Genomic DNA, 15,712 nt, shown 5'->3' on the forward strand with positions numbered 1-15,712 from the left:
GGACAATATTTGGCTGAGATGCAACTATTTGAAAATCTGGAATCTGAGGGAGCTAAAAAATCTAAATATTGAGAAAATCATCTTTAAAGTTGTTCAAATGAAGTTCTTAGCAATGCATATTACTAGTCAAAAATTAAGTTTTGATATATTTATGGTAGGAAATTTACAAAATATCTTCATGGAACATGATCTTTACTTAATATCCTAATGATTTTTGGCATAAAAGAAAAATCGATCATCTTGACCCATACAATGTATTTTTGGCTATTGCTACAAATATACCCCAGCGACTTAAGACTGCTTTTGTGCTCCAGGGTCACAAATACTAATTTAATTTTATCTGAAGTAGTACTTGTGCACAATGCACATTTCTTAATATTAAGCCAAAAATGTGTTTTAATGTCACTATTGATGAGGATTGTATGATCTTTGAATAATATCGGTCTTTAAATGCAAGATATTTAGAGTGTATCTGAAGTATACTTGCAATCGTTCCACTTTAGCACAATCAAATATACTTCAGTATATCTTTATTTGGACTTCAGCACTACTTAAAGTGCATTAAGGACAAAAATTAGTTTACAATTTAGCAGATTGTAAGTATACCAGTTTAGTATACCAAAAGTACAATTACAGGGTATTTTTATTAAGTACACATGTGTAAATGTACTTGTAGTATACTTAGCATGAAATAAATGTATTTCATATATATTATATTTATTTTTCACTAGGGTATATCTGCCAATATTTGGGAATTTTGAGATTGTCAAAATTTGACAAAATGTTCAGACAGCCCTTTTTTATTTGATTTCAATTTTCAATTTCTCATTTTGTTTCATTCAATTGTATTATATCATATAGATCGGCATTCTCACAGTAGCCAAACTGCTTTAAAGGTATCTGCATCTATTATGGAAAAAGCAGTGTAGTTCAACGACTGGTGCAGACTGCCATCTGGGTGTCTTAAACCACCCATCAATTTTTAGTTTCATTTTATACAGTGTACTGCAGACAAATGAATTGCTTTGTAGAAAAAGCTTCGAATGCAATACTGAAGTGTCTTACCTTCCAGAGTGGTGCCTGTTCCCATCAGTGGCGCTCCGAGGCCAGAGGTGTATCGGGCACTAACGAAGACCTCATACTCTGTGTCCGGTGACAGATTTCTCAGCAAAGCAGTTGTTGCGTCTCCTTTAACAAACATTTCTTTCCTTTCCCCACCATCAGGTTTGTAGGCCACTTGATATTGCAGCACAATGCCTGGAGCGGCCCGCCATGAGACCCTCATGCTGGACACGGTCTCGTTGAAGACCCTCAGGTCACGTGGAGAGCCCCGGACTGAGAGGGAATAATAAATATGGGATTAATTAACTTTTTTAGAATTTCAAGGTAAAAGAGTCAAAGCTTCCAAACAGTGCTGACCTTCTTTGGTGGTGCCCTCAGTGTCCATGGAGGGACCCATTCCACTTGCATACTCGGGGTACACTGTGACACGGTAAGTGGTGACGGGTAGCAGTTCGGGGAGCACAATGGTGACCTGACTCCCATCAGTCTGTGCTTCCAGTTTATCTCCTCCACCCACTGGCTCATACAACAGTCTGTACCTCAGCACTGCTCCTGGAGCGGCTCTCCACGACACGCGGAAGCTGTCTACGGTCTCATCGCTCACCACAAGGTTACGGACAGAGCCTAATTCTGAAATGCGAGAGCAGTGCGTGTTATCAGCCACATGCAAAAAAGCTGTACTTGTCAGTGATAAATGACTTTGACTGGGATTAAATACCTTCTAAAGTCGTCTCCTCGCCTGTCAAAGGAAAACTGTCTCCTTTATCATACTGGGCGATGACATTAACCTCGTAAGTGGTCAGGGGCGTGAGATTGGGCAAAATCGTAGTGGTGGTGTCAGGAGGAACCACCAAAGAGATGTAGTCTCCAGTTACGTCAGCCGCTGGCCTGAAACGCACCAGAAAAGACAGGACATCCTCTCCGTCAGAAATCCACGAGGTCCTGAAGCTTCTGGAGGTGACCTCAGAGAAGCTTAGCGACTTTGGTGGAACCAAACCTGTATGATAGAGCACATCACTATAAGTTAAAAGCAAAGGTTTTTTTTACAATGTGTATTTTCTTGAATGTTTATTATCTGGCTTTCCATGCTTTAAGCTTGGTCTTGCTTGCTTGATTCACTCCAAGAGAAACTTTAGCAATAGATTCTAAATAGACATGTGTTAAAGGGATAGTTCACCCAATAATGAAAATCCTGTCATCATTTCATCATTAACTCATCCTCAAGTTGGTTCAACCCTGTACTGTTGAACACAAAAGAAGAGGGGTACAGGGTACACTTCAGTACAGGGACCAATTCTCACTATTAAATAGTTGCTTATTAGCATGCCTATTAATAACATATTGGCTGTTTATTAGTACTTGTGAAGCACATATTCTGCATGACCACATTCTACATCCCTAATCCTACCCAATACCTAAACTTACTTTAAAACTATTAAGAAGCAGAAAATGTGTAGTTTATTGAGGCAAAGTCACAGTTAATGGTTTGTTAATAGCGAGAATTGGACCTAAAAATAAAGTGTGACCAAAGAAAAGAAAAAAAGTTGACAATCCCCATTGACTTCCATAGTATGGGAAAAATACTACTGTTTGGTTACCCATATATCCTTCAAAATATCTTCTTTTGTGTTCAACAGAACAAATAAACTCGTGCAGGTTTGGAACAACTTAAGGATGAGTAAATGATGACAGAATTTTCATTTTTTGGGTGAACTGTCCCTTTAACACAATAAAAAACTGAAATATGTGCTGTATAACAGCAATTTAGTATTGATTATGATGATGTTGATTATTTATTGTTCATGATGTTTATTATATCTAATCTGCCCTCAACAGATGTTTCCTTATGTATTTGTATTATGAAACCGTACTGGTGACTGTCCCAAGCAGGGTGTGTTCGTGGATCTTTTGTTGATCCTGGAACAACATTCCCATCAAACAAACATAGTCTGAACCCTATCCTTAACTAACTACCCAGAGTAAACTGCTTATCAGAGGGAACAGATAGGCTGGTAAGATTGTTGTTCAAATCCCTAACCCCAGCCCTAACCTTAATACTTTTTTTCATTCCTAAAATGTTATTGGTTGATAAGACTGTTATTCCAGGTCCATCAAGGCTGTTGATCCAGCAACCTGTCCTACTTGTAAATCATGGTAAGCTCACTCACATAAACACTAACAGAAATGACTGGGGAAAAAAACAATAAACGAATGTAATCGAATTTGGCACATACTTCTTTTCTTGATGTTATGGAGCTCCTGCTCAATTCTTAGACAGATGGATGTGGTTAGTTCCTTGGAGATCCGCTGAAAGGAATCAAAGTCTTCCACCTCAAACACATGGTTATCAGCAGGAACGTTGGCAATCGCCTCCAGCTCGGAGCGCACGGCGTCCTTGACTCCCACGGCGAAAATCTCCACGTCTGCATCCCTTAGTTTGTTGGCAGGGTTTTTGAAAGAATCCGAGGATTTGCCGTCTGTGATGAGCACCATGACTCGTGGCACGTTATCACGAGCGCCACGGGCTGGAATGAAGATCTTTTCCCTTACGTAGGTCATGGCCTTGCCAGTGTTGGTGGAGCCTCCACGGTAGGGGAAGGTGCGCACTGCATTGAGCACAGCTGCATTGTCATCGTGCTTGTTCAGGGCAAACTCAGTGTGAGGATCCCGGCTGTACTGAACCAAGCTGATCTGCACTTTGTTGGGTCCGATGTCAAAAGATTTGACGAGCACTTCAAGGAAGGCTCTAACTTTAGCAAAGTTAGCCAGTCCTATACTGTACGAGCCATCGACCAGGAGGACAATATCAGCTTGGACCTCGACCTCTTGGGAGCACTCTATAGGCAACAAAACACAAGACTTCACAACCTGTCTGTCTGGAAATTATATTTGCATTTTGAGGGTAAGCAGGTCAAAAAGTACCAGTATATAGATAAACTATGAATAGGGTAGATCTGTGAGATTTAAGGCTGGAGTACACTATACAACTTTTGCCATGATTTTTGCTACGGTTTACAGTCTGGAGGACCCAACACTAGTTCCGATTTAAAAAGCCATGTAGTATATTCCAGCCTATAATAGGATGGTTAAAGATTCGGACTGGCAACTCAAATGTTGTAAATTCAGTCCCCACAAGAAGGTGATCCATGAACAGTTGCATCCTTGATCAACACAGTTCAAGGAATTGTAGTGCTCAGATCTCTTTCACACTTCTCTGTGCTCAAACTTAGTGTATCGTGGTTGAATACTTGGGACTTGTTTACACCATTAAGACATGTTTTGGTCGATCCAATCACAAGTGGACAACATTTAATACAGGTATGAATTGGGTGTAAAACCTTTTCAGCTTGTCCAGTTACGACCACTTCCAAAGGTAGTCGAAAACGTATTAGATGGGATTGCTTTTCACACTTGAAATTGTTAACCCTGGGTCATCCTAAACCCCGGAAAAACGTGGAGAAAAGCGACAGATTAAAACACCAAATGTTACCCGATACTTGTTACCCGATCGACCAAAACGCATCTTAATACCAGGTGTAAACAGGGCCTTGGAAGCATTAATGAAACTAGTTGTTAGCATCTTACCTGTAGACACCTTCACAGGCTGTGTTTTCTCGTTGACAACTTGTGGCTTACTAGGAGTCAGACCTTTGAGGGCAAACAGACTGATCTCATACTCTGTCTCAGGAGACAGGTCTCTGACGTTGGCCACGGTGAATGTGGGCCCTGTGTAGAGCTCCTGCTTCTTGGCGCCAGCAATCATGGGGAAGACCTGCAGCTTATAGCCTGTGATGTCACCAGGAGACGAATCCCACCTAATTCTCATGGATTTGGAGGAGACGTCAGTTACTCTGAGGTCTGAAGCTGGTTCAACAACTGGGGTAAAAAAGGATAAATATTTATGATTCATAGATCTTCCATTAACTGGTCAATTCTCTGTGAGTTTACGATGCATGGCCAGTACCTTCCTCTCCGCTTGCAAGCAAATTTAGCTGCTCCTCCACACCAGAGCACACCTGCGTGATGAGCTCCTTCTGCACCTGATTGATCATGTCGAAGTTTGGGACATTATAGATATGCTTGCTGTGGGGAGTGGAGGCTATCTCCTTTAACTCATCCTCATCTGCTCCTTTGATACCTGAAGACATGAAACGCGGCTTGAAATAGTGTTCCATGCAGTTTTGGATGCATGTTCAATAGATGTATACTGTACATACCCAGGACAAAGATCTCTACTCCAATGTTCCTCAGGCGTTCGGCGTACTCCCCTACTGGGTCTTGTGACTTTCCATCCGTGATGATCATGGCTACTTTTGGAAAGCCTTTCCTGGCTCCAGTCGCCGCAGTGAAAGTGTTTTTCACCAGATAGTCCATTGCATCACCTGGTTGATGGATGCATGTAAGAAACCGGTACAAATTAATTCATGTCGAAGGAAGATTTAGTAACACTTTATTTTAAGGTGTCCTTGTTACACGTTACATGTACTTACTATTAAAATAACAATAAATTACGCATAATTATATGCAAGTAACCCTAACCATATAGTAAGCACATGTAGTTAATTAATATTACTCAGTACTTAAATGTATAATTACACTGTAACAAGGACACCTTAAAAATAAAGTGTAACCGAAGATTTCAAACTCTTTTAAGTGATTATTTTGGAAGAATTTGTGTCTAAATATGAATATTTATTCAGCTGTTTATGACTCTTTTTAATGTTTATTCAGGTAATGATTTATTTTTAAGCCTAGTAGGTCGTTCCAATATCGCCTATGTGTTACCACATGATAGATTGACAAGAATATTGATCCCACTCCAAGCCAAACCCAATCCCTTTCACCAACAATCCCCAAACTCTGATTAATGGATGATTAATGTTGACTAGGGTTGTTCCAGGACCAACACAGATGCTGATACAGAAACAAGTCCTAATCAGCCAAATAATGGTATGGCAAATCGTAAATCTTTTACACACCTGTCATGGTGTTACCACCCTTGTAGGGCAGATTTTTAATGGCTCGCAGGACATCAGGCCGCATGTAATACTGGTTCAGGTTGAACTCTGTCCTGGTATCTGAGCTGTACTGCACCACAGCCACTCTGGTCTTATCCTCTCCAATGTCAAAAGCTCCCGCCATGGCCCCAATGAAACTCCGGATGAATTTAAAGTTTTCTCTTCCCACGCTCCAAGAGCCATCCACCAGGAAAACCAGATCCGCGATAGCACTCACTGAACACTCTGCATGACGAGGAAATTAAGAGGCATGAGAGAAAGCCATATAAGAGTCTACTATAGATCTACCACACTCTTTGTCATTTGACTTATTTTACACATTAATGGACAAAAAATGTTGTTGTTTAGTCTATTTTGCAACTACGCTTACACAATTATTAATGACTCCTAAAAAGTCATGTCCTCTGTCTGTTTCCTTTAACATTTCCCAACAAAAATGATGCTTCCGAAGCAAATGGAAACTTTCAATAAACTTCTTTCTGTTTCTTTAGACACGACTCCAAAACTTTACTGTGAAATGTCCATCTTGAGAACAGGTTTTCTGGAATTTCAATTGGATTTGTTTTGGCACCGGTACTCTCGATCTGGACTTACAAGAAGTGGAATTGGGTCAGGACCGTAATCCTTTCCACCAGTTGTGATGTCTGAGTGTGTGAGAGTCAATGAGTGAGGCTAGAAAAAGCCTCTGAGCCCCTCTCTGCGTTATACCAGCCACTTCTAACAGTACAAAGCAAAGTGTTTTATGAGCTCTGATTCTATTTTAATGCTTTTAATTAAAGGCAATTTTTACACTGCCAACCACAGCCTTGAGCAATCTTTCTTTTTGCGAGCAGTAACAAGTCTACAGCGGTTGAAGTTTAGAGGAAAAATGTGATCTAATACACGGCATATAAAATTCCATTTCATAGGTGATAAGAAGCAAGGAAACTAACATCTGGAATGATGAAGAAATGGTTTGATTGAATATACTCACTGACAGCCTCTGACGGTGGCCTCTTTGTTCCACTTGTGTTGCTGGATTGAACTGTAAGAGCAGAAGAAGTTAGGTCTGTGCCTTGGAAGCTCACATTTCCTTTTGGCAAATAGATTTATCAAAACGAATAATCAACACCTCGTTTATTGTAAATTTGCTCAGAAGATCTCGAACTAAACTGGATTTGTACATGTTTTGAAGAAAATGTGAATGGTGCTTCAAAACTTCAAAACAATTAGTGTGTTGTGAGTGCTTGAAAGAGTATTGCTGCAGTATTCTGAATGGTTTTTAGTGCATTGCTATGTGATGCCTAGGGTGTTATGGGTTGTTCCATTACGGCTTAAGTCAAAGGAGTCCACTCCTAACTCTCTATTATATTTTGGTCTCTAGACATGACTCAAGTTACCAAATTACCTTTTTAAGATATTACATTTAAACTTTTCTTGACAGTGGCATTTAAAAGCAGGTTTTAAAAGGTTTGCTCCTCTTCTTTATCCCATAAGCCACATGACCTGAAATATCACTCAAGTTTCAAGCCAAAATTGAACACATGAGCAAATCCCTTACCATGCATGCATGCAATACCAACAGTTGCTTGTTTTAAAATCCAAAACTAATAAGAAAAAGACATTGAGGATATCTGGTGTGCACTTACTTGTTATTTGTCCAAGGATAGGGATACTTTCTTCCGCACCATCATATGAATTGATAGACACTGAATAGTCTACATCTGGAGTTAAATCCGTGATTGATGTGTTTGTGGCCGAGGCAGGAAGACTGAAATCTTTCAAATAATCTGGAACAGATAACGACATATCAAGTCAGAAGAGAAGCTACTCAAAGCTGATCAATAAAAAAACATGCAGATGTTGACATCACGCACCTGTATCTGATATGACTTGTATTCTGTAGCCCTGTATCTGAGACGAAGGCCTCCTCCATGACATATGCACTGTGTTTTCATTTAAGATTTTAAATTTCAAGTCTGAAGGAGGCTCCACTGCAAACAAAGGGTTAACGGAGTCAAGATCACGAGAAACTGCAATATTTGAATTAATAATACATTTAGAAAAAAAAAACATTAGATGATTTTCAACAACCCCAACGACAAACACTTCAGGACTGAAGTTTAGTCGTTTATTGTTGGGCGAGACAAACAGAACCAACAGTAAAGGTGACAAAACATGACATAAGAGAGTGACGGAAGCCATTTCGGTTCAAATGGCCTTTTCTTGAGTTGCAAAACCTGGAATCTCACGGTCTGCAGCTCAAGCAGAGAAGAGCTATCACAAATAAAATGTCGTCGACAAACCATCCAATACATGCTGAATGCAATCAATACAATGCATGCCCGTTCACTGGAACTCTGGTGACAAAAAGAAATCATATCAAGATAATGTTTCCATTCCCAAAATATTGATTATACAATGGAATCAAGTTTTCGAGATGTCAAAGATGTCCAGATGGCTCTGTCCGGAGTAGAGAAAAATACATATATGTTATATATACGCTTTGTATATATACATATATTCCAACAAGGCTTGAGTACTAACAGGTTTTACTGAAGGCACGTATCCATTGCAAATCTCAAAAAAAGAATACACAGCTCGTCGTGACAGACTTTTGTGTAGTTCCTTTTCAAACAGAAGATGTACGTGACAAGACGACACTCGATCCGCATTCGTCTGGTTGTCAAAGCGTCATGCACATGTACATGGGGGAACAACTTATTACACTGTTTCCATGTACAACACAAAGGACAACACAACAAATGTATTTCAAAATGATATTCTGTCATAGACATTATTGACATGCAATCTACATCAAACCGTCGTGGATCTCATCTCAGCAGGCGGCGATCTTAGGCAATGAGATGTCCACTTACGTACTCCACATCCATGTTACATCTGCATGCATGAATGCTGATGATTGATGTAAATCTCTGCTGTCCGAATAATGTCTTGAATGCATAGGAAAAACAGGCGATGTCATCCAAAATGCAAACAACAGGTGATATTAAACATGCTGAATATTACAGAAATGAATTAGTATATTTAGAGTGCAGCTTGCAATATCACACTCTAAAAAATGCTGGGTTAAATACAACCCAGTGCTGGGTAAAATTCTTAAATATAAGGGTTCCTAAATGGCCATAGAAGAACCATTTTAGTTCCCCAAAGAACCTTTCAGTGAACATTTTTTTCCTTAGTGTGAAGAACCTCTTTTACACAATTATTGTAAGAACCTTTTGTTTCCATGGATGTTAAAGGTTCTTCATGGAATCATCAATGCCAATAAAGAACCTTTATTTTCAGAACACTTAAAAATGAAACTTTGTCGTTCTTTGGAGATTAAAAAAGTTCTTGATGTTCCAGTACATTATAGGTTTTTTTTTTTTTTTGGCTCAGTATTTTACAGTTTTAAGCAGTAGAACATGATTTGGTTCTAATTGGAACCTTTATTTTTAAGAATGCACTGTAGAGTTCTGTAAACTAGTACATTTATTACTGGCCTTCATCGACAAGGCGATGAAGATCCACAGTGTCTGCTATAGATTAATGATCATCTATAAGAGCAGATCTTCGCTGTAGAGACTTTTCCATGCACTACTGTTCTTAATTCTTCTTGACGGCCAGCTGAATAATGGGGACGTGGCAAAACGTCACATGCGCAAAGAAAAAGAAGGAAAGTTTCGGGTGGAAAGAAGTGGCCAGAGCAGCAGAATATCATTTTAAAATAAACGGTGGAGGAAGCACACCAGGAAAACGACAGACAACACGACCTGCTGGAGAAAGAATGCTCACCAACCTGACGCGCCAAACTCAAACGGTCTGGGCCGATTCCCTTCATGTGTCCGAACAGGCCGAACCCATGAGTCTTCACGATTCACAGATGAGGCATCTTGTGTCACGGCACCAGCGCGCATAAACGATGTCTGAAACGCTACCTTACCATTGAGCTTTAATACCGGCTCGGCAACTGTTATCATAAGGGAACGTGACAGCTTTGTTGACTCTGTTGACAGTTTCATAACGAAAGTGACACAAACGTCGGCTCGTGTTGAGTTTCTGGAAACTTCAGGATGAGGAGGCCCGTCAGGAGAGCACTTCTCTCATCCCGCGGAGAGAAAGTCTGCCCCATGTCAATAACCTCCAGCCAGTCAGGCATTCTTTCTGGCTAGCGCCGTTGCCAGGCAGTTCGGAAAAGAGGGTTGGAGTCTCCCGGAGAAGCCGAGCAGATGCCAAAGTAATTCCACAACATGTGCTGACATTAAACATTACTGCATATTAACTTTCCATATGGACTGCAACTCAGCGTTTTCGTGAGCGGCTGCAGGAAACCTAAAACGGCTCTTTGTCTTTGTGCTGTCTGAGAACTAATTCAGCCCTCTCATGTTACATCTTTCCATTCTGTTACAGCACGCGCAAAAAAACCCCCAATGTTTCCATTTGGTTTTCCAGTTGAATCAAACTTCATCCTCACGTTCTCACATCACTTTCGCTCGAGACAGCTGTCGGTGGGCTAAACTGATGCTGTTTGGTGGTGACTTTAATTACAGATCCGTTTTAAACTAAAACAACTTCAAATCATGCGGTAGAAAACACTTATCCATTTTACTTCTGGAACCCATTTATAGCTAAGCATAAAGTGCATATGATTTTATTTAAAGTATTTTTATATTTCATTTTATGTGTGTATCCAGCTCAGTGTTGCCAAGGTTGTTTTGATTAGATCTTGACTGAGATCGGAAAGTATCAGAGATTTAATTTCATGCATGAAGAACTGTGTAAAAGAACTAAGGGCAATGTGCATTTTATAGCAAAAAAAACAAAAACAGCTTATATATGGATAGTTATGTCAGTGTATCACATGTTGTCGCAGTGTTACTCATATTTATATCTTACATTTTAAACTATTTGTCATGCAAAGTGTGTAAAAATGATAAAATCCAAGTACCTATTCAGATTCAGTAACCTAAGAGGTATAAAATACAAATTTATGCATATACTACATACATAAAGAATAAATAAAATCAAGTTTATTTTAAGCCTTTTTATGGGAATCCAGCAGCTGTCAACTGTGATTGGATGTGGGGAAAAAATAGGCTAGATTTCATTCCTTCTGGGTGGGGTTTGAGCTGAAAAAAGTTCTGGGATCTGGCAACCCTGATCCAGCTACACACAGTGCAATACAATTTAGTGATTTTGTTTGCATGTGTTCTGACTCTTGATAAATGTGCATTTGAGTTTGACTTAAGATACTTATGTCTCCGCAAGAACTTATTGCAAAAGTCTGCAGTTTAAACTTTTTCTGACATTTAATAATGATGCTTTTGTAACAATGTTTTCATTTCAGCTCCTGTAATTAACCAGCACTAATGGTAATTCATTGGGCAATAACTGACTCATAGAGGAGGTGATGACCATCCCAGACTGCTTGTTTCATGCTGCATATCTGCAGAACTGCTGAGGCATGCCTCGCAACAAATGGCAGATTGTGACTGTTTTTCATACTAAACATATTAAGTATAAATAGCTTTTTCTTTTGTAATTCTCTGTGTGTGTGTGTGTGTAGAAGCACACGCCTCTATGTAGACTGGAACCGCAGACAACATTGCGCAAGTAACATTTTTAAACAAACAGAGCACATCATTTTCATTTAATAGCTTATTAGAACTATTTCTAGAAACGTATAAACTATTAGGCTATAAATAACTATATAGAAGTTCATCATACATAAGTAGTAATACAGTTTAATATAAGATATTCAACAAGTTAGCAATGGATGCTCGGCATCCAATTAATGAACAAAAACATATTTCACTGTAAATGTTTTAAAACAGAAGAGAGACAGACAGCATGGACTATACCTTGAGCCTCTACTGAATTCAGTAATATAGTAAAGAGTGCAGCGGCAGCCAAAGACAGCCTGATCTTCATGTTTACACAGACACAGTCAGCAGCTCATTAATTAATCTACAACGAGAGAAAAAAAATAATTCATCGTTATTTCTACAGTCATTGCATAGTAGGCATACTTTACTTTAAATAATAGCAACATTATACCAATGCATTCATGGTGTGCTTAGTTTAATTTTGTACTAAATAAGTGTGAATCATTTTAACACCTAAACATGTAAATGGCAATTAGATGACAGAACTCTCTCTCTCTCTCTCTCTCTCTCTTTCGGCTTATTCCCTTTCAGTTAGATGACAGAACTAATGTGTAGAATTACTTCTCATTGGGACACGGTGCTCTGCATGACGGCTCACGAGCGCCTCCACGTGGAGCTTGACACAAGTGCAGTGAAAATGCACAACCATTCATCTGATTAATAGGCTATAGACCTAAACCTAAATCAACAATTAGCCCATCTCAGAATAATTTCTGCTAAACATTTAAAAACTCTCGTTTTACCAAAATTTAAATATTAAAAAAAAAAAGACGTGTTGTCACATAATGTAATTATGTTACATAAATCACCTCAGTCTACGAAATTCCAGACATTCGTAATATTTAACGTTAAATAACGCGTTATTTTAAACATTCCGTACAAATCTAAATAACTCCTTTGAAATGTTTGAATGAAGTAAAGAAGTCATATTCAGACCTGTAACAGTCCGTCAGGATCACAGATGGAAAGCAAAGGCTGACTGAGAGCCTCGTCTCGCTCCTCCAGCAGTGAGGGAAACCTCTGGGAGAATGGGAGGAATCTGAGCTCAACCTGACACTAAATAGGGGGTTGTTCCCAACTTTACTCCCTTACGAAATTCCTCAAGAATGGAGCCCCCACTTTTAAATCAGAGATACGGGACTAGGCTACTTCAGAAGGGATGCAGATGTGCTGGGGTATTCAATTTTAATAGGCTACTAAAGATACTACCTCAGATTGTGCTTAGAAAAGATGGGCAAAATTACTAACTCGAAAAATGATTAGAATGAATGAAATATACTTATTGGTGAAATGTAGGCTACGTAATAGAACGATTGAATCTTTCAGCTACCTCACAAAAACTGTATTGTAGGCTAATTAAATCGAAAAAGTCGATATAGTTTTATGGTAGGGGTGTCGTAGCCCGTCTACACTCCAAGCACATGACCGCTTTGTTAACAACGAAACTGACGACACTTCAAACGAAGTATATATTTATGCGAAATTGCGAATGTATTGAACGTTTGCGCAATCGCTTACATGGGCTACTTTTGGTTAGACAGTCGTGTTAAATGTAATGAGAGCGCTTTGGTTTCTGTGCAAAATCACACACTACAGCTGCATACTGAAGTACATACTTCACTGCTGATGGTGTGTTTCGTAAGCTGTCGGAAAAGGAAGGTAAAAAATAAAAAAATTTCTACTTCAAAATTTCACGTCTTCAATGTGTTACTTGCCGTTTAATCGAAATTGTTTGTGAATTTTACTAGCAATGTCTTGAGGGAAAATTGTTCCAGCAACTTCTTTTTTTTCAGTGCCGATCAGTTTTTCTCATAATTACTATACCTAGAGCTAAAAGTCATTGCTTTTAACTTATTTTGAAATGCGTTCATTTTAACACTACTAAGGAAGATTTAGCCTATTCATCATAAAAAGAAGAGAATTGTTGAAAATCATACTATTAGTATATTTTTAACATAATTATCATACACTACATAGCAGAGCTGAACAATTATCCACCATACTAAGTTCATATATACAGGGACAGTGTTGGGGAAAGTTACTTTTAAAAGTAATGCATTACAATATTGTGAAAAAAAAAAAGTAACTTGCGTTAATTATTTGAAAAAGTAACTCCGATATTCTCTTGTAATTTAAAAAGTAATGCGTTACTTTACTAGTTACTTGAAAAAAGCAATCTGATTACGTAACTCGCGTTAAAGAAAAACAAAATCGAGAATGTGATCGAGATGAGATGGTTTTAATGTACTTGTATTTTTAAAGTCGGCATTAAATGAAAATTCACCCTTTTTTCTAAATGCAGTAATAGATCTTATTGTGAATGATTCATTCATGAACATGTTTACATTTTTATTTATTTTTTGCACTTGTAATGCTTAATCAGTGTTGGACCATAGATTAAAAACAACAGACATGTTTTGGTGATACATAAGCCCCGCCCACATATTAACATCCAATCAACAACCAATGCATAGAACCAAAGTCCCGCCCTACATCTTTTCTTTTCCGATTATCCGCTTCACTCGGATGCACGTCACAGGATGGAAGAACAGATCTGTCACTACTTCCGCTGCATCGTAACTTTAAATCTAATGAAATTTTGTGAAACCGCAATTGAGAGGACATCTTCAAACACAGACTGCCAGTGGAACGTTTTATTACATAATGATTGCGCTTTACAGTACAATCAATAAATATTAATCCAATGTAATGAAAATAACTGACAGGACATCTAATTCTGAGGATTAGAGATCTTTACAATTCAGACACATGAATAGAGGGGCATGTTCAATCCTTCTTCTTGGGCAGCGCTGCATCGATCAATGCATACAGCACATAACCGCACCCTGTGGAGAGAAGAAGTGGGACAATAAAAGCGCTGTTTACAGAGCCAAAGTAGTACATATTCACTACATTTTTACACTTAAAAGGATACGAAGTACTAAGCAATATGACAGTGCCTTTGAACACCCTTAAAGACATTTAACCTAAATTAAAATGACTGGGATCCTCAGAAAAATTTCCTGATATGAGTAACTATAAGTAACTGTAATGCTATTAATAGAAATATTTACATAGTTTGATACCTAATACAAATACAGTTGCAAACTATATGAACTAACAGTACCGCTGAATACAGGATTAAATACATATTTTTCAAAAAACTACTTTTGTAGGGTTTCTTTTTTGTTGTATAGCAGGACCCACAAAAACATTCTTCAATAATAATAACTATAGCAATAAGAAAATTATAATAGTAACTTTAAGGAATATTAATTTTACTTCCATGTTTTTTTGTTTATTCTTTGCCAAAAATAAAAGGAATTGATCAATTTAATTATAAAATAAAAATAAAAGATTAAATAAATTGTTCATATTTTATGCCTTCATTTGATTACCACAGTTTTTGATAATAATTTCAAGCAGATTTTCTTAAAAAAATAATAATAGTAATAATAAATTCAGTTGATTAGGCATGGTTTTGATTATTAAACTGAATTAAAACTGAATTCAGGAAAAGGAAAACACAGAATTTAGGGGAAAAATCTAATTGATTTCATTGGGCCCTATTAATGTAATATTATTTATTTACTGAAGTTATTAATCATTACGCTATCATGAACCACACTGATTGTAATCTCATTTAAATGGGATATCAGATAAATAAAATGAAAAGCAGATTAAGCATAAATAATATAATGGCCAGCCACATATCTACAGCTTACCAAAGACAGTAAGCGCCATCGTTGCCCTGTACAAGAGAGCATCTGTCGTGCCTCCCTTCAAATGAACTGGCATGCCATTGTCTTCCTGAAAGAAACAGAAACCACATATTAGCATTTGATACATCGGCACGCACTTTTCTCATATAGTTAATCAATCGCACAAACAGTGCCGTTTTTTTCTACAAATGATTACAAACGTACTATTTTTTACAACAGTTCAAAAAACAAGAAGTTAATTAAGAGACTTACGTTTTGCCTG

General features: G+C 38.1%; 1 protein-coding gene across 1 annotated transcript in view; it reads right to left on the reverse strand.

The window, feature by feature from the left end:
• LOC107707656 (collagen alpha-1(XII) chain-like) overlaps positions 1-12,747 on the reverse strand; it is an 80,572-nt gene extending 67,825 nt beyond the window's left edge. Inside the window, exons 1-13 of the mRNA XM_016511736.1 lie at positions 12,665-12,747; positions 11,924-12,029; positions 7,937-8,053; positions 7,709-7,849; positions 7,054-7,104; positions 6,042-6,305; positions 5,280-5,444; positions 5,027-5,200; positions 4,648-4,938; positions 3,297-3,899; positions 1,781-2,059; positions 1,420-1,692; positions 1,066-1,335 (exon numbers count right to left, since the gene is read on the reverse strand). Of these exons, the coding sequence (XP_016367222.1) occupies positions 1,066-1,335; positions 1,420-1,692; positions 1,781-2,059; positions 3,297-3,899; positions 4,648-4,938; positions 5,027-5,200; positions 5,280-5,444; positions 6,042-6,305; positions 7,054-7,104; positions 7,709-7,849; positions 7,937-8,053; positions 11,924-11,993 (2,698 nt within the window). The 5' untranslated portion in view covers positions 11,994-12,029; positions 12,665-12,747. The remainder of the gene's footprint in view (positions 1-1,065; positions 1,336-1,419; positions 1,693-1,780; positions 2,060-3,296; positions 3,900-4,647; positions 4,939-5,026; positions 5,201-5,279; positions 5,445-6,041; positions 6,306-7,053; positions 7,105-7,708; positions 7,850-7,936; positions 8,054-11,923; positions 12,030-12,664) is intronic.
• Positions 12,748-15,712: the final 2,965 nt, after the last annotated feature.

Source organism: Sinocyclocheilus rhinocerous, unplaced genomic scaffold, assembly GCF_001515625.1.
Source record: "Sinocyclocheilus rhinocerous isolate Xijiao unplaced genomic scaffold, SAMN03320098_v1.1 scaffold955, whole genome shotgun sequence".
Lineage (NCBI taxonomy): Eukaryota > Metazoa > Chordata > Actinopteri > Cypriniformes > Cyprinidae > Sinocyclocheilus > Sinocyclocheilus rhinocerous.